The sequence below is a fragment of the Ovis aries genome, chromosome 16 (genome assembly GCF_016772045.2).
Source record: "Ovis aries strain OAR_USU_Benz2616 breed Rambouillet chromosome 16, ARS-UI_Ramb_v3.0, whole genome shotgun sequence".
Lineage (NCBI taxonomy): Eukaryota > Metazoa > Chordata > Mammalia > Artiodactyla > Bovidae > Ovis > Ovis aries.
The window spans coordinates 23,866,816-23,890,337 of record NC_056069.1 but is presented as its reverse complement, the minus strand read 5'-3'; the positions used below and the strand labels follow the sequence as shown (position 1 = coordinate 23,890,337).

The 23,522-nt window shown below is 39.2% G+C and overlaps 1 protein-coding gene across 4 annotated transcripts in view; it reads right to left on the bottom strand.

Annotated features, from left to right (window-relative positions):
• The window catches only part of PLPP1 (phospholipid phosphatase 1), a 117,334-nt gene that overhangs the window by 42,433 nt on the left and 51,379 nt on the right, over window positions 1-23,522 (bottom strand). For 3 of the 4 annotated variants that reach the window (XM_060400430.1, XM_042233785.2, XM_012096933.4), the window contains exon 3: window positions 1,090-1,370. In XM_060400430.1, the coding sequence (XP_060256413.1) occupies window positions 1,090-1,370 (281 nt within the window). Of the gene's footprint in view, window positions 1-1,089; window positions 1,371-9,392; window positions 9,545-23,522 lie in introns of all 4 variants that reach the window. The other variant, XM_004016984.5, reaches the window with a different exon arrangement.

Below are 23,522 nucleotides of genomic sequence, written 5' to 3'. Positions count from 1 at the left end.
TAAATAAAGGAAAATGTTAATAGGTATCTTAAAATACAAGAAGATCAAACATAGAATAAGTAAGATTGACAATTCTGAGATTTGGGATGAGGAACTGGCTCTGCTACTAATCAGTGGCTTTTTTGTCATTTTAAAAGAATTTTATTATTGGAGTATAATTGTTTTGCAATATTGTGTTAGTTTCTCCTATATAACAAAGTGAATCAGCTATATGGTATACATATACCCCTCCCTCTTGAGCTTCCCTCCCAACTGCCCACACATCCCGTAGAGCACCACGCTGAGTTTCCTCTACTATAAAGTATCTTCCCTCTAGTTAACTATTTTACACATAGTAGTGTATTTACGTTAGTGTGGCTTTATTCAGTGTTACTGGGCCTTTGTCTGCTCATCCATAAAGTAAAGGCATTAGACCTTTTGGGTTCCAAATATTCTCTTTCATCCATGTCTAATAGCGCTCCCAATGTAGAAAGTAGCCCAAGTGTGCAGTAAGAAAGCAATCTGAGGTCCCAGATCTATCAATATATGAATGAAATTAACTTAAAAAAAAAACATACTCTAAGAATACTAAGAGATCTAGCAGAGCTCCATTACATAGTTGAACTAGATCAAACATAAGCAAACTATATAACCCATAGGGCAGCCACTATCTACATAGTAAATAAAGTTTCATTGGAACACAGCTACACTCGTTTGTTCAAGGATTGTCTATGATTCCTTTTTTCTGTTACAAAGGCAGAGTTGAACAGTAGCCAACATATGGCCCACAAAGTCTAAAATATTTATTATCTGGGATCTTAAGAAAAAGTTTGCTGATCCTGGACTGTGTGATCTAAAGGGTTCATTTTACATTATTATACAGTGAAAATGAAAAGAATTACATTAAAATGCTCTTAAACAGAGTACTGGGATAAAACAGGAAAAAAGAGTAAGTAGAGAAAATAGATCAAACATGATTTCAATTCACCTCCCAGTGATTATACTAGCTTCTATCTCTTTAAGCTACTAGATAGCTCATCTTCCAATCACAGAAAGCTTGTATTTCAAGAATGCACAAGATAAAACAAGCATTAAAAATTTAACACGCACCTGCCCTCCTTCACTTTTTGTGCATTCCCTCGACATATGTAGTTTTCAATGTAACCATCACTGCAGTTGATTTTTGACCAGTCTGGGTCACAAACATCCAGGAAGTGAGGCCGCAGTCTGCCTATCGAATACTTGGCAATATCAGTCAGGGACTGACTAGCAGCTGCACCAAATAAAAATGTTCCAATGGCTTTGTAAATAGTGGCTATGTAGTTATTCCTGATAAAGGAATTCGAGTGCAAGAGGCTAAAATAAACAGACAGGGTTTCTCCAACAATCATCTGAAAAAAAAAACAAAACAGAAAAATAATGTTAAAGCAGTATCCAGGCACATCAAACAAAGTAAAGAATAGAGAAGAAAATGGTAAATCACAATAAAATGTTTGTTTTAAAAATACCTCCCTCTCCTTTTTTCTTTTCAAATGGAGAACAACTCAGGATTCCTAATTCTAGACCACAAAAAAGGTATCCTCAATTGATATTGCTTACAGAGCAATGACAAAGCCTAAATAATTCCAAAGTCTACCTTGAAACAATAAGGCCTTACTTCTTGTATTCAAATAAACCGAGCCTCAATAAGTAGGCTTACTGATATACCACGGAGTATAAAAACAATGGCTTTTCAAAGAATACAAACTTTCTGATTAGAATATCCCTTACATAAGCACTTTTACCTCAGAGTCTGCATTTGCATCAGACATTACTTTGAACCAAAAATATTCATCATGTTAAAAACAGTAAAACATTTTAAGAGACAAAGCTAAAATAATAAAAGCAAGGATCTAACACTGAGGTTAAAGGGCACAGAGGGCAGAGATCAGCTGACAACATCTCCCAGGCCTGCCTCTCCAGGAAACCTTTAGGGCTGGCTTCCTTAACAAGTCTCATTAAAAGACCATATACACACTTGATGTTCTCTTTTGCCAAGAAAACATTTCAAGTGACTCCCTCCTCTTTATTTTTCACTGACTTTTGTAAAATGGCAGTCATAGCCTTCTCAGATACCAGTAGTGTGTGTGTGTAAGTGCACACCAGTATAATGGGTTTAAAGGCATAAAAAGGTTTTCAAGTACTTTACAAATTCACAGGCCAATATCCTAAGAAATCTGAAAAAATACTGAATGGCAACATTATAAAAAATAATAAGCCACACTCTAGCTACCTGAGATCAAAATAAACACTTAAACAAAAAATTCTGCTTGCTAATTTATCTTGGGCATGGATATAAATCAAAGAGTTTCACTGCTTCATCTTAAATTTATATAAATGATTTTACAAAGCATTCAAACATGTCCATTTAGCAATTATTAATTGTCTTTGGGGGTGAGATAAATGGTTGTATCCTGAAAGGGATTTCAAGAACCTGATATCAAAAATTCTTTCTTCATCTGGCTCAATGGCTCCGAGAATTCCACAATTACAATGTTGTAACTCTGACAACTAGACTATGAACTCTACAAAACCAAGAATAAATTTTTAGTTGAATAGAAAGCTAACACCACCACAGATGCCTAAAACAGAGCTGGTGGTCAATAAATTTCAATTCAAGGTGCTACCTCTTGGGTAAAAAGTAAATATCCTTAAATATATTAAATCCCATAGGAATATATTCCTTGTTATAATCCTTAATGTGGATGACTTAATAAAGCCTTTGCTGAGCATAGGTCTCACAGGAGAGGAAAACCACATTCACTTCTGGGGATACCATACCTCCACAAGTGTGCTTAGGGTACTCCCTGGTGACTGTCCTAGAGGCCTTGAATTAAAATATATTACATCTCCTCAGGCCATTAAGGTGTTCCAGCAATTGCCTTGATAAATAAGCACCAAGACAAGATATCTCTAATGTTTTGTTGTGGAGATGACCTTTAATAATTTGAAATATATACCAAGTATGTTAGTCAAGCACAATTTGAGCAGTGAAACTTCACTTCTCAGCTGTCAGTTCTTCTTGTGTAAGCACTCAACTGCTTTCTAAAAACAAATATTAATCTTTGTGAGTCTTCCTAGTCATAATGATCATTGTTTAGGGCCACCTAGACTCTGGTTCTTGCCACTGATGACTGAAAATCAATTCACTAGTAACATTCAGTGTACTGGACACAGATTAAAAGTTGACCTACAGATGTAGAATATGCTGAAACTTAACCCTTAACCCTTAATTCTTAACCCTTAACCCTTAATAACCCTTAACCTTATTTTGAAACTTAACCCTTAACCTCAGAGGGACTCTAAATCTAACAAATGCTAGGTCAAAGTACATCATTTTTTTTTTTTATTATGTATGCCATCTGTATTGAGAGAAACAGATAACAGAGACATTCTAAATCAAATGCAGGGAGATGTCTGTGCCTTCCACCGACACATGACAGCCATATTTTCATTTCATTTTAAAACCTTATCTTGCCCTTTGAGCCATTTAGGACAACTCAGCCTCTGGTGAAGTTCACACTTAAACTAACTACTCTAATCGTAAAGCTGGGATTGCTGGTCAAACATTATTTAATCAGATTAAGGATAAATTATTAAAGTACTAAAGATGATGTTTGGGGGAGTAAAACAAAATACTTTTTAAGATCAAAGCTATCTAAATCAGAAGGATTTAATCACTTAAAACCTATGTACCAGAGTATTTTCTCACCATCTTTATATCTCCATCAACCAAGATAATTTTATATGTCTCTATACTGTCACTATAGTTATCTGTCTTCCACTCAGGACCCACCTTCCTAAAAGAATAGTCTAAAATCACTCACTGCCATACTTCCACTCCTTCCTAAATATCTCTAAATACCTCTAAACCCTTTAGTCTACTGAATAGCTCTCCAAAAAGTCAAAATGGTCTCATCGGATCAAAGAGATTTTTATCAACCCAAATCTTAACTTCCCAGTACTATATGACATCACTGACCATTTTGTCCTCATTGAACTTCTCCCTTGACTTCTGTGATACTATATTAATTCTGATTCTTTACCAGGTTCCCTCAATCACTCATATATTTATGGCTCACTTGCAAGTCACATCAAAGGCCTGGTCTGAAGTCCCAATCATAGTCCTGATTTTTTTTTTAAAGAAATGATTTACTTTCTAGAAAACAAAATTAAACATAAACAAGTCTAACCATGTACTACCTGAAAGAAATTGAGTTAGTGAATAATCTGAAATTATGTTAAACTGGTACATAAAACCACTGCCACTGTGTGTCTTTGTTGATATCACTTCAGTTCAATTGCTCAGTCGTGTCCGACTCTTTGCCACCCCATGAATCGCAGCACGCCAGGCCTCCCTGTACATCACCAACTCCCAGAGTTCACTCAGACTCATCGAGTCGGTGAAGCCATCCAGCCATCTCATCCTCTGTCGTCCCCTTCTCCTCCTGCCCCCAATCCCTCCCAGCATCAGAATCTTTTCCAATGAGTCAACTCTTCATATGAGGTGGCCAAAGTACTGGAGTTACAGCTTAAGCATCATCCCTTCCAAAGAAATCCCAGGGCCGATCTCCCTCAGAATGGACTGGTTGGATCTCCTTGCAGTCCAAGGGACTCTCAAGAGCCTTCTCCAACATCACAGTTCAAAAGCATCAATTCTTCGGCGCTCAGCTTTCTTCACAGTCCAACTCTTGTCTCTCCAACCATACATGACTACTGGAAAAACCATAGCCTTGACTAGATGGACCTTAGTCGGCAAAGTAATGTCTCTGCTTTTCAATACGCTGTCTAGGTTGGTCATAACTTTTCTTCCAAGGATAAGTGTCTTTTAATTTCATGGCTGCAGTCACCATCTGCAGTGATTTTGGAGCCCCCAAAAATAAAGTCTGACACTGTTTCCACTGTTTCCCCATCTATTTCCCATGAAGTGATGGGACTGGATGCCATGATCTTCATTTTCTCAATGCTGAGCTTTAAGCCAACTTTTTCACTCTCCTCTTTCACTTTCATCAAGAGGCTTTTAGTTCCTCTTCACTTTCTGCCATAAGGGTGGTGTCATCTGCATATCTGAGGTTACTGATATTTCTCCCAGCAGTCTTGATTCCAGCTTGTGTTTCTTCCAGTCCAGCGTTTCTCATGATGTACTCTGCATATAAGTTAAATAAGCAGGGTGACAACATACAGCCTTGACATACTCTTTTCCTATTTGGAACCAGTCTGTTGTTCCATGTCTAGTTCTAACTGTTGCTTCCTGACCTGCATACAGATTTCTCAAGAGGCAGGTCAGGTGGTCTGGTATTCCCACCTCTCTCAGAATTTTCCACAGTTTATGGTGATCCACACAGACAAAGGCTTTGGCATAGTCAATAAAGTAGAAATAGATGTTTTTCCGGAATTCACTGGCTTTTTCCATGATCCAGTGGATGTTGGCAATTTGATCTCTGGTTCCTCCGCCTTTTCTAAAACCAGCTTGAACATCTGGAAGTTCACAGTTCACGTATTTCTGAAGCCTGGCTTGGAGAATTTTGAGCATTACTTTACTAGCATGTGAGGTGAGTGCAATTGTGAGGTAGTTTGAGCATTCTTGGCATTGCCTTTCTTTGGGATTGGAATGAAAACTGACCTTTTCCAGTCCTGTGGCCACTGTTGGGTTTTCCACATTTGCTGGCATATTGAGTGCAGCACTTTCATAGCATCATCTTTCAGGATTTGAAATAGCTCAGCTGGAATGCCATCACCTCCACTAGCTTTGCTTGTAGTGATGCACTTGACTTCACATTCCAGGATGTCTGGCTCTAGGTGAGTGATCACACCATTGTGATTATCTTAGTTGTGAAGATCTTTTTTGTACAGTTCTTCTGTGTATTCTTGCCACCTCTTCTTAATGTCTTCTGCTTCTGTTAGGTCTATACCATTTCTGTCCTTTATCGAGCCCATCTTTGCATGAAATATTCCCTTGGTATCTCTACTTTTCTTGAAGAGATCTCTAGTCTTTCCCATTTTGTTCTTTTCCTCTATTTCTTTGCATTGATCGCTGAAGAAGGCTTTCTTAATCTCTTCTTGCTATTCTTTGGAACTCTGCATTCAGATGCTTATATCTTTCCTTTTCTCCTTTGCTTTTCGCCTCTCTTCTTTTCACAGCTATTTGTAAGGCCTCCCCAGACAGCCATTTTGGTTTTTTGCATTTCTTTTCCATGGGGATGGTCTTGATCCCTGTCTCCTGAACAATGTCACGAAACTCGTTCCATAGTTCATCAGGCACTCTATCTATCCGATCTAGGCCCTTAAATCTATTTCTCACTTCCACTGTATAATCATAAGGGATTTGATTTAGGTCACACCTGAATGGTCTAGCGGTTTTCCCTGCCTTCTTTAAGTCTGAATTTGGTAATAAGGAGTTCATGATCTGAGCCAGTCAGCTCCTGGTCTTGTTTTTGCTGACTGTATAGAGCTTCTCCATCTTTGGCTGCAAAGAATATAATCAATCTGATTTCGGTGTTGACCATCTGGTGATGTCCATGTGTACAGTCTTCTCTTGTGTTGTTGGAAGAGGGTGTTTGCTATGACCAGTGCATTTTCTTGGCAAAACTGTATTAGTCTTTGCCCTGCTTCACTCGGCATTCCAAGGCCAAATTTGCCTGTTACTCCAGGTATTTCTTGACTTCCTACTTTTGCATTCCAGTCCCTCATAATGAAAAGGACATCTTTTTTAGGTGTTAGTTCTAAAAGGCCTTGTAGGTCTTCATAAAAGCATTCAACTTCAGCTTCTTCAGCGTTACTGGTTGGGGCATAGACTTGGATTACCGTGATACTGAATGGTTTGCCTTGGAAACGAACAGAGATCATTCTGTCACTTTTGAGATTGCATCCAACTACTGCATTTCAGACTCTTTTGTTGACCATGATGGTGACTCCCTTTCTTCTGAGGGATTCCTGCCCACAGTAGTAGATATAATGGTCATCTGAGTTAAATTCACTCATTCCAGTCCATTTTAGTTCACTGATTCCTAAAATGTCGATGGTCACTCTTGCCATCTCCTGTTTGACCACTTCCAATTTGCCTTGATTCATGGACCTGACATTCCAGGTTCCTATGCAATATTGCTCTTTACAGCATCAGACCTTGCTTCTATCACCAGTCACATCCACAGCTGGGTATTGTTTTTGCTTTGGCTCCATCCCTTCATTCTTTCTGGAGTTATTTCTCCACTGATCTCCAGTAGCATATTGGGCACCTACTGACCTGGGGAGTTCCTCTTTCAGTATCCTACCATTTTGCCTTTTCATACTGTTTATGGGGTTCTCAAGGCAAGAATACTGAACTGGTTTGCCATTCCTTTCTCCAGTGGACCACATTCTGTCAGACCTCTCCACCACGACCTGCCCGCCCTGGGTTGCCCCATGCACATGGCTTAGTTTCATTGAGTTAAACAAAGCTGTGGTCCTAGTGTGATTGGATTGACTAGTTTTCTGTGAGTATGGTTTCAGTGTATCTGCCCTCTGATTTCCTCTTGATATGAAAAAAGTACTTGTACAGCACTTTTAAAGAGTCTGTTCTTTTTATACTCAACTTAGGCTTCCCTTGTAACTCAGTCAGTAAAGAATTTGCCTGCAATGCAGGAGACCTGGGTTTGATCCCTGGGTGGGGAAGATCTACTGGAGAAGGAAATGGCAACCCATTTCAGTATTCTTGCCTAGAGAATCCCATGTATAGACGAGCCTGGCAAGCTAGTCCATGGGGTTTCAAAAGTCGGACACAACACAGCAACTAAACCACCATCACACTCAACTTACTTGCTGTTTTGTCAATATAAAGATAACCTTTTCACAGGTGATGGTGAAATAATCAAAACTTCCAAGTTAATAAAATATACATAACAAGTTTTTCCTGAGTGTCTATGGATCCTGCACTTGCTATGCAGGCTGCACAGCACCCTGTCCTTTGACAGGCCTCTGGTCTGTAGCAGATTTCTGTAGTTTTGCTCATGCAGCATCCTTCTTACTGAGACACAAACAAAAGTAGAACTGAAAGACAAGTACATTTGTAGCAGCATTTGAGTACTTGAATCTTGTCTAAAATCCGCTATTATTTGCAGAAAAGTCCTGCTAAAATTTTTATATGTAAAGAGCTATTAATCTCTCAGAAATATATACTTAAAAAAGGGTCTACTCATATTCCCTCTTTAATAGAAGGATCATAGGCTTTCTTTCTTTTCATACTAAAAACTTAGTGTAAAGATCTGTCTAGGTTAAATGGGCCACTGATTTCTTAAAACTTCACTTTATTGTAGGAGAGTCACCAATATTACTACATAATCTCTCCAGTTTCATTCCAGCACCTAGAACATGCCAGTGTCCATGGCAACAGCAAGGATAACAAGATGAACAAGGCACCATCTCTGCCTTAAGGAGCTCACAGTGTTGTGAAACAAACATTTGTACAGCAGAGATATTCTTTTATTAATTATACACCACAAATTAGGAATTGATTAACTTTTAGTGCTAATAAGGAGCTGTGATCATTCTGCAATCAGACACTAAATTTCTAAATCAAGAAGTTTTGCTTTGTTTTTTAATAAACTTCAGAACAGACAAGATATATCTTTTTGGCTATTTATCTTTTTGGCCTATCTCCTGGATGAGACCATATTTTCTGCTTTTAGCATAAATCTTACTTTCTAAAATTACAAGATATGTAGCATAAAATTAAAGTCATAGAATCTCTGAGTCAAGAGATAATAAAAATCATCTAGTCAAATCACTTGAAATCTTCTCCCCAACCAGAGCACATTCTCTAGACATTCTCACCTGAAATTCCAGAAAACAGTAATTATCAGTTTTAATACCAGTAAAAATGCTTTCATATTCATTGTTAATTATGTACAAAACTTAGGCTTTTCTCCCCTATTTCTGCCATTATCTAAAATATCTTTAAACTAAATATGGGTTAAAAGAAGCCTTTTAACACCTGTTAGTAATTTTTCTTTCCTAGAACTCAGTAACTAGAGTCAGTTCATAAACAGTCTCAATAAATCATAAAATAATATCCTAAGTATAAAGTATGCTAAAAATACACCAATACAGTATTCATCTATTGTATTATTACTCAAACAATAGCAAATTAGAGCTAAAAAAAAATCAGTGACTTCGAAAAGATTAGCATAAAACCATACATATTTAGTAAGGTTCTTCTAATTATACACTGTTACTCTTTTAGCCCCACTTAAAATAGCTGAAATTATTTTGATCAAATAACATAAAAAGTTAAAACACATGTTTTAGAGGGTTATATACATTCAATCATTAACAGGCTGACACAAAATTAAAGCCAACTGCCCAAAAGTGATAAACTTGGAAAAGTGGATTTAACTTACAACGATAATACTGAATGGAATGATTATTCCACCTAATAACGGATAAGGTATGGTGTCTTCTTTGTAAGGGTACTTGATGGACTCATCATTACAGAATAATCCTCGTTGGAAGGGGGTATGCCTTGAAGTAAGAATTGCAAAAGGCAATCCAGCTAGCAAAAGGAATAAATGAAAATATCATTAAAAAGGAATATCAAAACTAATTAATGGCAATAATTATCCCAGAGATCATCTTTAAAAATATGTTTGCCATGAAAATAGTAAGAGCGCATGGAAAAAGAAAATGCAGCAAAACATGCAACAGAAGTTAGAAAAATTACAGCTTAGGGTAAAGATTTTTTCCTACAAAAACAATGCCTTCAAGTCCTCTATTAACCAGTTTAACCAAGAAAAACTTCTTCTCTTTGTTTCTACCCAAATACACTAACCTGACTTTAGAGGAAGAAAAATCTCTTCTTATGCTCTTATTGTCATTTAATCATAGGGTTTTTAACACTATTTTAAAACCAGTTTGTCAGAATCTTTAATTCCAAAAGGAAAGCAGCATTCTGACGTTCTCTATTTTATCTTGATATTACTTGATGTTACTACCATATCACAAGTCATGGTCACTAGCTAAGTTGTCAGAGTATCTAAAGATTATCCACTCATTTCTGTACTGTCTACAGCAAGTTTAGAACTGCTATGAAAAGGAGTACAAACTTACACCAAGTTTCTAAAGAAAAGATGGACAGTGAAGTCAAGCACAAAAGCACCTAAAAGAGCTCTCTCTTTTGTCTTCATCACGATCATGCCTCACACTCACCTCCTAAGATGTCTAAACTTTTACCTAAATGTGAACTTTAAGAATTCAGTCCTCCTTGATTTCATCACTGCATCCAGCATCCTGATTAAAACGGCAGCATACTGACGAGGACTGCTTTCTAAGACAGCTGAGCAGAAACCCTCACCATGAGTTCTGCTTCAGGACTTTCCCAAGGATGGACCCATTCAGCCAGCAGTAATACCATAACCATTTAGCTAACATACTGTATATTCAAGTGTTCTTTCCATGAAGCACCAAGTCTTGACAACCATTTACAGTTCTCATCAACTCTGCTAAGCCCTAAAGACTCAAAGACAACCAAGCTTCTGACACTCTGCCTAATGCACAGACTACAAACATCAAATGTGTTCAATCTTCAAGGGTCAAATGAAAAGATGAAGCCTGTTCCTGGTTCTTTTTATTTATCTTTCTATTTTTCATTAAACTGAATATATGAACCAAAGTTTATTTCTTTGTGTTAACCAATCTGTCACGCTGTTAACCCACTAGAAGTCTTTATGATGTGAGAAGTGACCAAGAAGGCAGAATAGGAAGACCATGAGCGTGAGCTCCTTCTGCAGGCACAGCAAAACTACGATTATTTACAGAGCAACTACCCATAAAAGCGAACTGAAAATTAGCAGGAAAGATCTTTTACAGCTAAAGATATAAAGAAGAAATCACAAGATAAGCAGAAAGGGTGAAGTAGGGTCATCACCCATATTTCCAGGGTATACAACCCACAAATGGAAGAATAAATTACAACTACAGAAGTCCTCCCCAAGGAGCAAAGTGTCCTAACTCCATATCAGGCCCCTCAATCCAGGGGTCTGCACCAGAAAGAACTCCCCTCCCACCACCCAGACCGTTTGTTTGGCTCTGAAAGCCAGTAGGGCTTCCTTTTTGGATAATCAGAGAGTTGTGGGAAATAGAGACTTAAGTCTTAAGAGAGCACACACAAAATCTTATATGTTCCAAGATCCAGGGAAGAAGCAGTAATTTAAATGGAACTTGGGTAGGACCTACTTGCTCATCCTGGAAAGCCTCCCAAAGAGGCAGAAGACAACTGAAACTCACTCTGAAAACAAAGATGCTGGCAGCAGCCATTCTGGGAAGCTTATTCCACCACCAAGACACAGGTGTTGTTAAGTGTCACTTTAGAATCCTCCCTCTAACCCATCAGTGAGAGACCAGGCCTGCCTACCAACCACCAGCAGCCATGGGATGCGCCAGGCCAGGCAGCTAGGTGGGCAGGATCACCAGCAGGCTGACGCTATAGAGAACACCCTGAGTCCCCAGCCAATTCAAGATATGACCCCACCCACTACAGGACCCAGGACCCAGCCCCACCTACAAGTGGGCCACCATAGCACTGGGACCACTGGAAACCACACACACACACACCCCTTCAATGCCAGGCAATTGTTTTCTGAATGAATTACACACACACACGCGCACACACACACACGCACACGCACACACACATGCACACGCACACACACACACACCAGGTGTCAGGCACCAGCCCCAAGATCTGCTGGGCCCCAACTCCACCCACCTGTGGCAGACACCACCCCTGGGATACCCAAAGCCCTGCAGTCACAAACCCTGGGCCCAGGAATGCTCACAGAGGGGCCAACGCTAGCTGCAGAAACTTCAGGCCCCACAGCGAAAGACTCCAGGATCTCATTCTGCCCATCAGTGGGCCAGCACCAGCCCCATGTCCTTTTGGGCCCCCATACCAGCCACCAAGCCCCAGGACCACCACAGCCCCCCACAGCAAGTTGTGTGAAGTCCTGGCCCACCCACTAGTAGTCTGGCACCACCCTGGACACCTAGGGCCCTGGTCCACCAAACAGCAGGCCAACACACCAGCTCCAGAACGCCATGTCAGGATCCAGCTCCAACCACCTGCAGGCCATTACCAGGACTGGAGGCCACACAGCCAGCCAAGCCATGATCCAGCCCCACCTACCACCCAACCTCACCCACCAGCAGCTGGTAGCCTTCACATAAGATAGGGTCTGGCAATCAGTGGGACCAGGCCAACCACGCATACCAGTAAGATAGCCACAGCTGTCAATCAGGCATAAGAAACAGACCTATGCAGCCCACATAGAGGGTACCCATTAAACATATAGCTCTGGTGATTAGAGGGGAGTATGCTGCTGGGCCATGTAGGACATTTCCTACATAAAGCCACTTCTCCAAGATCAGGAAATGTAACCAACCTACCAAATACACAAAAATATAAACTGTGAATTAGGCGAATTGAGGTGACAGAGAAATACATTTCAAATAAAGAAATAAGATAAAACCCTAGAAAAAGACCTAAGTGAAGATAAGCAATCTACTCCCCCGCCCCCAACAAAAAAAAAGGAATTCAATGATCATAAAGATGCTTGAAGTACTTGGGAGAAGAATGGAAGAACAGAATGAGAAGTTAGAAGTTTTTTAGAGTTGGAAATATAAGAACCAAACAGAGCTGAAAAATACAATAACTGAAATAAAAAATACTCTAGAAGTAATCAACTGTAGATTAGATGATACAGAGGAACTGGCAGGCAGAATTATGGAAATCAGTGAAGCTGAACAGAAAGAAAAAAAAAAAGAGGACAGTTTAAGAGACCTCTGGGAGAACATCCAGGTCCAGAAAACACAGAGTGTCTCAAACAGGATCAACCTAAAAAGAATCACAACAAGAACATTATAATTAAAATGGTAAAAATTAAAAATAAAGAGAGAAAATTGAAAGCACCACAGTAAAGGCAACAAGTTACATACAGGGGAACCACCATAAAGCTGTCAGCTAATGTCTCAGCAGAAACTCTGCAGGCCAGAAGAGAGCAACATGATGTATTTAAAGTGATGAAAAGCAAAAACCTAAAACAAAGAATACTCTACCCAGCAAGGCTTTCACTCATAGTTGAAAGAGAGCTCAAAAGTTTTACAGGCAACCAAAAGCTAAAAGAGTTCAACACAAGAAGAACTCAACTCAACATCAGTTTCTACAGGAAACCAGCTTTACAAAAAATATTAAAGGGACTTCTATAAGTGGAAAAGAAAAAGCAACAATCAGAAATGTGAAAACTATGAAAGGAAAAGGGGCTTCCCCGATGGCTCAGTAGTAAAGAATCCGCCTGCAATGCAGGAGACGCAGGAAACAAGGGTTCAATCCTTGAGTCAGGAAGGTACCATGGAAGAGGAAATGGCAACCTGCTCCAGTATTCTTGCCTGGAAAATTCATGGACAAAGGAGCAAAGAGTTGGATACGACTGAGTGACTGAGCACACACGCATGCATGAAAGGAAAATTCTCACTGGTAAAGGCAAATATACAGTAAAGGTGGTAAATCAACCATGTTTATAAAGCTAGTAGGGACGTTAAAAGACAAAAGTAGTGAGGTCATCTATATCAAAGACAAGTAAACGGATGCACAAAATGGAAGAATATAAAATATGACATCACAAATGGTAAGGGGGTGGATAATAAAAATGAAGGGTGGTTAAAATGCATTCAAACTTAACAGATCAGCAACTTAATCCTGGTAACCACAAACCAAAAATATTTAATAAATACACAAAAGAGAGAAAAGAATCCAAATATGATACTACAGGTAGTCATCAACTCACAAGGAAAAGAGAACAAAAGAAGAAACAAACAAAAAAGGACCACAAAAACAACACCCAAACAATTAACGAAATGTCAGTAAGTACATGTGCTGCGTGGTAGTCGCTTCAGTCACGTCTGACTGACTCTTTCTGATCCCATGGACTGTAGCCGGCCAGAATCCTCTCTCAATAGGGTTCTCCAGGCAAGAATACTCGAGTGGGTTGCCATTTCCTCCTCCAGGGGATTGTCCTGACCCTGGGATCAAACCCACCTCACTTACCTCTCCTGTATTGGCAGGCAGGTTTTTTACCACTAGCACTACCTGGGAAGTCCAATAAGTACACACATATCAATAATTACTTTAGATATAACTGCTTCAATCAATAGACAAACTATTCAATACATATAAAAAGAAGACTTATATATACATTGCCTACTCTTCAGATCTAAAGACACACAGAGTAAAAATGAAGACAGGCTCTTCAATACATGGTGTTGGGAAAACTGGATAGCTAAACTAAAAAGAATCAGTTCAGTTCAGTTGCTCAGTCATGTCCGACTCTTTGCAACCCCATGAAATGCAGCATGCCAGGCCTCCCTGTCCATCAACAATTCCACAGAATGTGGTCCACTGGAAAAGGGAATGGCAAACCACTGCAGTATTCTTGCCTTGATAACCCCATGAACAGTATGAAAAGACAAAAAGATAGGACACTGAAAAATGAACTACCCAGGTCAGTAGGTGCCCAATATGCTACTGGAGATCAGTGGAGAAATAACTCCAGAAAGAATGAAGGGATGGAGCCAAAGCAAAAACAACACCCAGTTGTGGATGTAACTGGTGATAGAAGCAAGGTCTGATGCTGTAAAGAGCAATATTGCATAGGAACCTGGAATGTCAGGTCCATGAATCAAGGCAAATTGGAAGTGGTCAAACAGGAGATGGCAAGAGTGACCATCAAAATTTTAGGAATCAGTGAACTAAAATGAACTGGAATGAGTGAATTTAACTCAGATGACTATTATATCTACTACCGTGGGCAGGAATCCCTCAGAAGAAATGAAGTCGCCATCATGGTCAACGAAACAGTCCAAAATGCAGTACTTGGATGCAATCTCAAAATGACAGAATGATCTCTGTTCGTCTCCAAGGCAAACCATTTAATATCACGGTAATCCAAGTCTATGCCCCGAACAGTAATGCTGAAGAAGCTGAAGTTGAATGCTTTTATGAAGACCTACAAGACCTTTTAGAGCTAACACCCCCAAAAGATGTCCTTTTCGGTATAGGGGACTGGAATGCAAAAGTAGGAAGTCAAGAAATACCTGGAGTAACACGCAAATTTAGCCTTGGAGTACAAAATGAAGCAGGGCAAAACGCACTGGTCATAGCAAACACCCTCTTCCAACAACACAAGAGAAGACTCTATACATGGACATCACCAGATGGTCAACACCGAAATCAGATTGACTATATTCTTTGCAGCCAAAGATGGAGAAGCTCTATACAGTCAGCAAAAACAAGACTGAGAGCTGACTGTGGCTCAGATCATGAACCTCTTACTGTCAAATTCAGACTTAAAGAAAATGGGGAAAACCATTAGACCATTCAGGTATGACCTAAATCAAATCCCTTATGGTTATACAGTGAAAGTGAGAAATAGATTTAAGGGACTAGATCTGATAGAGTGCCTGATGAACTATGGACGGAGGTTTGTGACATTGTACAGGAGACAGGGATCAAGACCATCCCCACGAAAAATAAACACAAAAAAGCAAAATGGTTTTCTGAGGAGGCCTTACAAATAGCTGTGAAAAGAAGAAAAGTGAAAAGCAAAGGAGAACAGGAAAGATAAACCCATTTGAATGCAGAGTTCCAAAGAATAGCAAGGAGAGATAAAAAAGCCTTCCTCAGTGATCAATGCAAAGAAATAGAGGAAAACAATAGAACGGGAAAGACTAGAGATCTCTTCAAGAAAAGTAGAGATACCAAGGGAACATTTCATGCAAAGATGGGCTCAATGAAGGACAGAAATGGTATGGACCTAACAGAAGCAGAAGATATTAAGAAGAGGTGGCAAGAATACACAGAAGAACTGTACAAAAAAGATCTTCACAACTAAGATAATCACAATGGTGTGATCACTCACCTAAAGCCAGACATCCTGGAACGCAAAGTCAAGTGGGCCTTAGGAAGCATCACTACGATCAAAGCTAGTAGAGGTGATGGAATTCCAGTTGAGCTATTTCAAATCCTGAAAGATGATGCTGTGAAAGTGCTGCACTCAATATGCCAGCAAATTTGGAAAACTCAGCAGTGGCCACAGGACTGGAAAAGGTCAGTTTTCATTCCAATCCCTAAGAAAGGCAATGCCAAAGAATGCTCAAATGACCGCACAATTACACTCATCTTACACGCTAGTAAAGTAATGCTCAAAATTCTCCAAGCCAGGCTTCAGCAATACGTGAACCGTGAACTTCCAGACGTTCAAGCTGGTTTTAGAAAGGCAGAGGAACCAGAGATCAAATTGCCCACATTTTCACTTTCATGCATTGGAGAAGGAAATGGCAACCCACTCCAGTGTTATTGCCTGAAGAACCCCAGGGACGGGGGAGCCTTGTGGGCTGCCGTCTATGGGGTCACACAGAGTCACACTAAAGTGTCTTAGCAGCAGCAGCTGGATCACCGAAAAAGCAAGAGAGTTCCAGAAAAGCATCTATTTCTGCTTTATTGACTATGCCAAAGCCTTTGACTATGTGGATCACAACAAACTGTGGAAAAAAGAATCAAACTCACACCAAAAGAATGCTCTCTTACACCATGCACAAAATAATAAAAATGGATTATAGACTTAAGTGTCAGACCTGAAACCATAACACTTCTAGAAGAAAACATAGGCAGTAAGCTCTTTGACATCAGTGTTAGCAACATTTTTTTGGATATGTCTCCTCAGGCAAGGGAGACAAAAGCAAAAATAAATAGGACTACATAAAACTGTAAAGCCCTACATAACAAAGGATACTATCAACAAAACAAAAAGTCCACCTACCGAATGGGACAAGGTATTTGCAAATGATATATCTGGTAAGGGGTTAATATATAAAGTATACAACTCAACATCAAAAAAAAAAAATCTGATTTTAAAATGCCAGAGGGTCTGAACAGACATTTTTCCAAAGAAGACATACGGATGGCCAACAGACACATGCAAAGATGCTCAACATCACTAATCATCTGAGAAATGCAAATCAAAACCACAATGAGGACATTCTTCGTGGTACAGTGCATAAGAATCCGCCTGCAACGCAGAGGACATGGGTTCAATCCCTGGTCTGGGAAAATTCCACATGCCTCGGAGCAGCTGAGTCTGTGCGCCACAACTACTGAAGCCAGCACACCTAGAGCACGTGTTCCTCAACAGGCGAAGTCACCATAAGGAAAGGCCACAAGGAAGAACAGCCCCCACTCGCCTCAACTAGAAAAAGCCAATGCAAAAGCAATGAAAAAACAGAGCAGCCCAAAATAAAATATATCAATAGAATTTTTTTAAAAGATGCTCACAAGGTTCCCAAAGCTATATTTCTAGTAAATGCAACATTGAAAAAAAAATTAAACTAGAGCTGACTTTGTTAACCATCCCTTATCATATATGAATTCAGATTATACTCAGATTTACCAAATAGTCTGCATGCAGAGGAAGGGGTAAAATTCCCAAGTCTTTAATACAAATACCACAGTTTGCAGCATAAACTTTTGCACTTAGCAGTACACACTGTGGAGGTTAATACTCAGATCTATAATTTTAATTGCTGCCAGCTGTAATAATTAAATGCTCATCCTTCAACCAATAACCATACTCTTGGCTCAAAAACCAAATTTATTTCATATTTACAAAGAACCACCACTTCTAGAATTCATTTAACTTACACATAATAATGGAAACTTGCAATGTCTACAATGCATATTTCTGAATTGGTTGAACGTTTAATTAGCATTTCTTTTAGAGGAAGAAATGATATGCAGTAAAGAAATTAAATCCACATGATTAATATCCAAAACTCGGTAGGCTTTATATCCTTATTTTGAAGAAAAATGTGTATTAATAGACCCAACTATATTGAAATATGTTCTTAATCATATTCATTAACATTGTTTTTTTCCCTTGGACCACAAAAGAAATTATTCTTAGATTTAGAAAAAAAATTGTGGGAAACAAAATCACAAACAAGTATAGTTAGTCCATTTTTAAAAACAGCAATATTCAAGTGGGCAAATATTAAGTGAATCTCTAGTGCAAGGAATTCTGTGAGAGGATACAAGGAATACAAAATTGAATAAGGCACAGTACATAATTTCAGCAGAGAATAAACAGATGCAAAGAGCTATGAAGTTTCAAAAGAGAACAAGAACTGGTGAGGCTCTAAGTGGTGATATTCAAAAAGATGCTGGTTAGCAGAGTCAGAATCTCAATAGAAGGCGTCTGGTATAGAGACAGAGATCTGGGAATATAAAGTATCGCTGAAGCCAAAGAAGTAAAAGAAACTGTGCAAGATGGACATGAAATACAAAGAACTGAAAAGTGAGGCACGAGATAATAGCAATATTAAAGAGATGAGCACAGCAAGAGGATCCACTGAGGCAGCAGACTTGGTGGGCTGGGAGGGAAAGTCAGGAGAAAGCAGTATTATTGAGGCCAAGTCCAAAGAGAGCATTTCAGGAGGTGGTGATTGGTCCACAGTGTCCAATGGGCTTTCAACTGCCAAACTTAGTAAAAATGGTTTCAATAAGGAAGAAGGGATAGAAACCAGATCACAGAGGTTTTAACAAGGAATAATTTTTTAAAAGAGCATGAATCTACCACGAATGCACACTATCCTTCTGAGAGTTTAAGTGAAGAGACTATATTACAGAAGCCCTTAGAAATATTTTAAATTAATACTAATATTTGCAGTCTCTCATATAAACCCATGAGATGTATTACAAAGTCACTTGTTGTTTAGTCATTATGTCTGACTTTCGTGATTCCTGGACCATAGTCCACTAGGCTTCTCTGTCTGTGGGATTTCCTAGGCAAGAATACTGGAGTGGGTTGTTATTTCCTTCTCCAGGAAATAACAGACACAGAGCTCAAACCTGCGTCTCCTGCACTGGCAGGCGGATTCTTTACCACCAAGCCACCAGTGAAGCCCAGATATGACAAAACCTAAGATTAAATCTAAACATAAGACTAGAAACTGCAAAACCAATACAGTATCGTAAAGCAAAATAAAGTAAAAAAAAAAAAAAAAAGACTAGAAACTATAAAACTCCTAGAGGAGAACATAGGCAAAACACTCTCAGACATAAATCACAGCAGGATCCTCTATGACCCACCTCCCAGAATACTGGAAATAAAAGCAAAAATAAACAAATGGGATCTAATTAAAATCAAAAGCTTCTGCACAACAAAGGAAACTAGAAGCAAGGTGAAAAGACAGCCTTCGGAATGGGAGAAAATAATAGCAAATGAAGCAACTGACAAACAACTAATCTCAAAAATATACAAGCAACTCATGCAGCTCAATTCCAGAAAAATAAACGACCCAATCAAAAAATGGGCCAAAGAACTAAATAGACATTTCTCCAAAGAAGACATACAGATGGCTAACAAACACATGAAAAGATGCTCAACATCACTCATTATCAGAGTATTGCAAATCAAGACCACAGTGAGGTACCATTTCACACCAGTCAGAATGGCTGCGATCCAAAAGTCTACAAGCAATAAATGCTGGAGAGGGTGTGGAGAAAAGGGAACCCTCTTACACTGTTGGTGGGAATGCAAACTAGTACAGCCACCATGGAGAACAGTGTGGAGATTCCTTAAAAAATTGCAGATAGAACTGCCTTATGACCCAGCAATCCCACTGCTGGGCATACACACTGAGGAAACCAGAATTGAAAGAGACACGTGTACCCCAATGTTCATCGCAGCACTGTTTATAATAGCCAGGACATGGAAGCAACCTAGATGTCCATCAGCAGATGAATGGATAACAAAGCTGTGGTACATATACACAAAGGAGTATTACTCAGCCATTAAAAAGAATACATTTGAATCAGTTCTAATGAGGTGGATGAAACTGGAGCTGATTATACAGAGTGAAGTAAGCCAGAAAGAAAAACACCAATACAGTATACTAACACATATATACGGAATTTAGAAAGATGGTAACGATAACCCTGTATGCGAGACAGCAAAAGAGACACAGATGTATAGAACAGACTTTTGGACTCTGTGGGAGACAGGGAGGGTGAGATGATTTGGGAGAATGGCATTGAAACATGTATAATATCACGTAAGAAACGAATCGCCAGTCTAGGTTCGATGCAGGATACAGGATGCTTGGGGCTGGTGCACTGGGATGACCCAGAGAGATGGTATGGGGAGGGATGTGGGAGAGGGGTTCAGGATTGGGAACTCATGTACACCCGTGGAGGATTCATGTTGATGGCAAAACCAATACAGTATTGTAAAGTAAAATAAAGTAAAAACTAAAAAAATAAACAGCTGCAGTAAAGAGGAAAAAAAAAGCTTGTTAGGTTTTGCATAGTTTCATTTTCACTAAATAACTAAACGGGAATGCAGACCACCCCCCCCCCCCCCCCCCCCCCCCCCGCCACCAAGAAAGATGGAGAGGAAAACTAAATCACCAGTTGTTCACTGACCCACTTAGGGCTGAAAATGATGAGCTAGTCCAGAGTCCTGCTCTGGAAAATCTGGAACTGGAACAAAGACTGACTCAGAGCTGGCAAACAGCACTGGTCCATGCACAAGAAAGACTGGCTGCAGAAGAGATTGAGACAAAGCAGGTCTCCAAAGAAAACTGAAGTGCCTAGCCTGACTGGAGACTGAGAAAGGTGAAAGCAGCTTTGGTTCCCCACTACCAAAGGGCTGCACTGATCTTGCTGTTTGGGGGTTGTTAGAGCACCTTGTATGCTTTCAACAAAAGTCAATTTTTCTTAAGCTGGTCATAAAAGGATATGCTCCTTGCAACCAACAGAGCCTAACTAAAACAATTATAACCATTCCCCCTACTTTGAGAGCATGTAGGTTATTGTTTGATTGCCCTATATAAAGCTATAATAACATTTCTGAAAACCGATCCTTTTTTGCATTTCTAATTATTTCCTTAGAATATATTTTCATGTGAGATTATAGGCCAAATGATATAAACATTAAGGTCCTTGATTAGCTATTCAGAAAGGTTATTTTAACCACCAATTTATTCTACCAGCCACAGTATACAAATGTGCAGATCAATGCAAAAATTTAAAGATATCTGATGCTATCTTTGACATTTACTGTAGAGTTCAGGGCAAAAATGGAGGGTTGCATTTACTGTTTTACCTCTTCAAATCAAATACCCTTTTCCTTTTACCTGAAAGATTACATTTCTAAAACAATCCCTTTTCATTTGTCAAATGACTGCATTTGTCATATAATGTTTCTCTTAACACTTTAGTTTATAAAATTCATTTTCATTTCCTTTTTAAAACAACTGAGGTACAACTTATATACCAAAAAATTCACCCACTCTAAATACATAATTCAATGATGTTGGTAAATGTATAGAGTTGTGCAACCATCAGCACAATTCAGTTTTAGAACATTTCCATTACCCCCAAAATTCCCATGAGCCCATCTGCATTCAACCCTTGTTCCCACCACCAACCCCAGGCAACCACTCATCTGTTTTCTGTACCTACACAGATTTGTCTTTTCTGAACATTTCATAAAAATGGAATCACACGATGTGTGGTATTTTGCTAGCGGTTTATATCATTTGTTGTTGTTACTGTTCAGTTGACTTATCATGTCCGACTCTGCAACCCCATGGACTGCAGCACGCCAAACTTCCCTGTCCTTCACTATCTCCCAAAGTGTGCTCAAACTCATGTCCATTCAGTTGGTGATGCCCTCCAACCATCTCATCCTCTGTCGCCCCTTTCTCATCATGCCCTTGATCTTTACTTTTGAGGTTCATCCATGTTGTAACATGCATTTTGTTTCTCTTTATTGCCAAACAGTATGGTATTATATGTATACGATACATCTGGTTTACCCAGTCACCAGTTAATGGATAACTGGGTTGCTTTCAGTGTTTGTCTATTATGACTAGTATCTCTAAAAACATTCATGTACACGTCTTTGTGTGGACATCATTTTCATTTCAAATGAGTAGAATTTGCCAAACTGCTGTACCACTTTACATTCCTACATTCAGCTTTTTAATATGCCTAAGTGGCTAATCATATTAGCCTATTTAAGAATTAGATTCTCTTCACAGTAAACTCACAGTCGCCCACAAAGAAATATAGCCTTCCACCTTCTATAAGTGAATATCTGTAATGGTTCAAAAGAGAGGTGGTGATATGTAACTCATTGTTTCCTCAAACTAAATACCACAAGAACACTTACTTCTCCATCCTTTTACCAGAGACAGGAAAAGACAACATAAGATCACAGTCACACAACATCTTCTTCAACTTCCTCTTGCACAAATAATCAGGATCTTGAAACCATAATATAAATGCTAACAACTATGTTAGAAAGACTGGGGACAGAGTGTCCAGCAAAACTGAGAAACTATGGTTAAAAACTTTTTTACATGCGAAGGGAACTCTTCCACTGAAAACTACACAAATGCCTCCAGAAATATTTTCAAGTTTCATCCATGGTACAGCATAAATTGGCATTTTGTTCCTTTTTATTGCAGAACAGTATTCCATTATGTATACATAAAACCTATCAGTTGCCCAGGAGAGAGTGGCATGCAGCTTCAGAGTCATTAATAGCAAATATCAAATATATGAGGGCTCCACTGCCTCAGAGCTAACAGCAGTAGGCAACAGCTTGAGAAATCCTGACACAAAGATGTTAGGCACCTCCAGATTTGCTGCAAAGTCTGGTACCACACCTCAGCAGCCTGGGAAGATGGAAACACCCTACTGGGAGGCCAAAAGACCTCAAACAGACCACAATGGACGATGGCCATTTGTGAACTATATGGCAGATCATATTCTTTTCCTAATGCATGAACAAGGGAAGGATGTAGATAGAGACCAAAAACCAAAAGAATCCACAGGTACAAGTCAAACAGTAGGATAATGTGTCTATGATTATCTTTGCCATCTGACTGTTCCCCTAGGCTAAGTAAGTATGTGAGGGGGGTGGGGTGTGTATTTAGTCTACCTTCTCTATTAGGTCATTTGTTTATTTACCAATGGGGAAAATTCCAAGTAGAAAAAAAGTCAATTTGAAAACGCAAGTTGTCAAAAGATACTAGAGGCTACCTAAAAAATAATCGTATTTAATAAGACAGTAAAAAGAATATGCCAATGGCTTACTTTTTTCTTCCGCTTATATTTAAAAGAATGAAATTATGGTGACTATTCAAGAAAATCTGTGAAGTTACTCTGCCTGTGAAGAGTTACTCTGCCTGTTACTACCTGTGAAGTTACTCTGCACTTCAATTCATGCAATTCACTCATGAATTAACTGAAGTGCACTAGGGTACATGGGGGTACGTGACAAAATGCAGTTCAGGAAACAGAAGGAATGGACCGGAAACAAAAATAATTACTGAACTACACCAAACAAACAAGAGCCATAAAGGGAAAATTGAGATAAGTGTTAAAAGAAAGAAAATTTGGACTATCGCATTCCTTT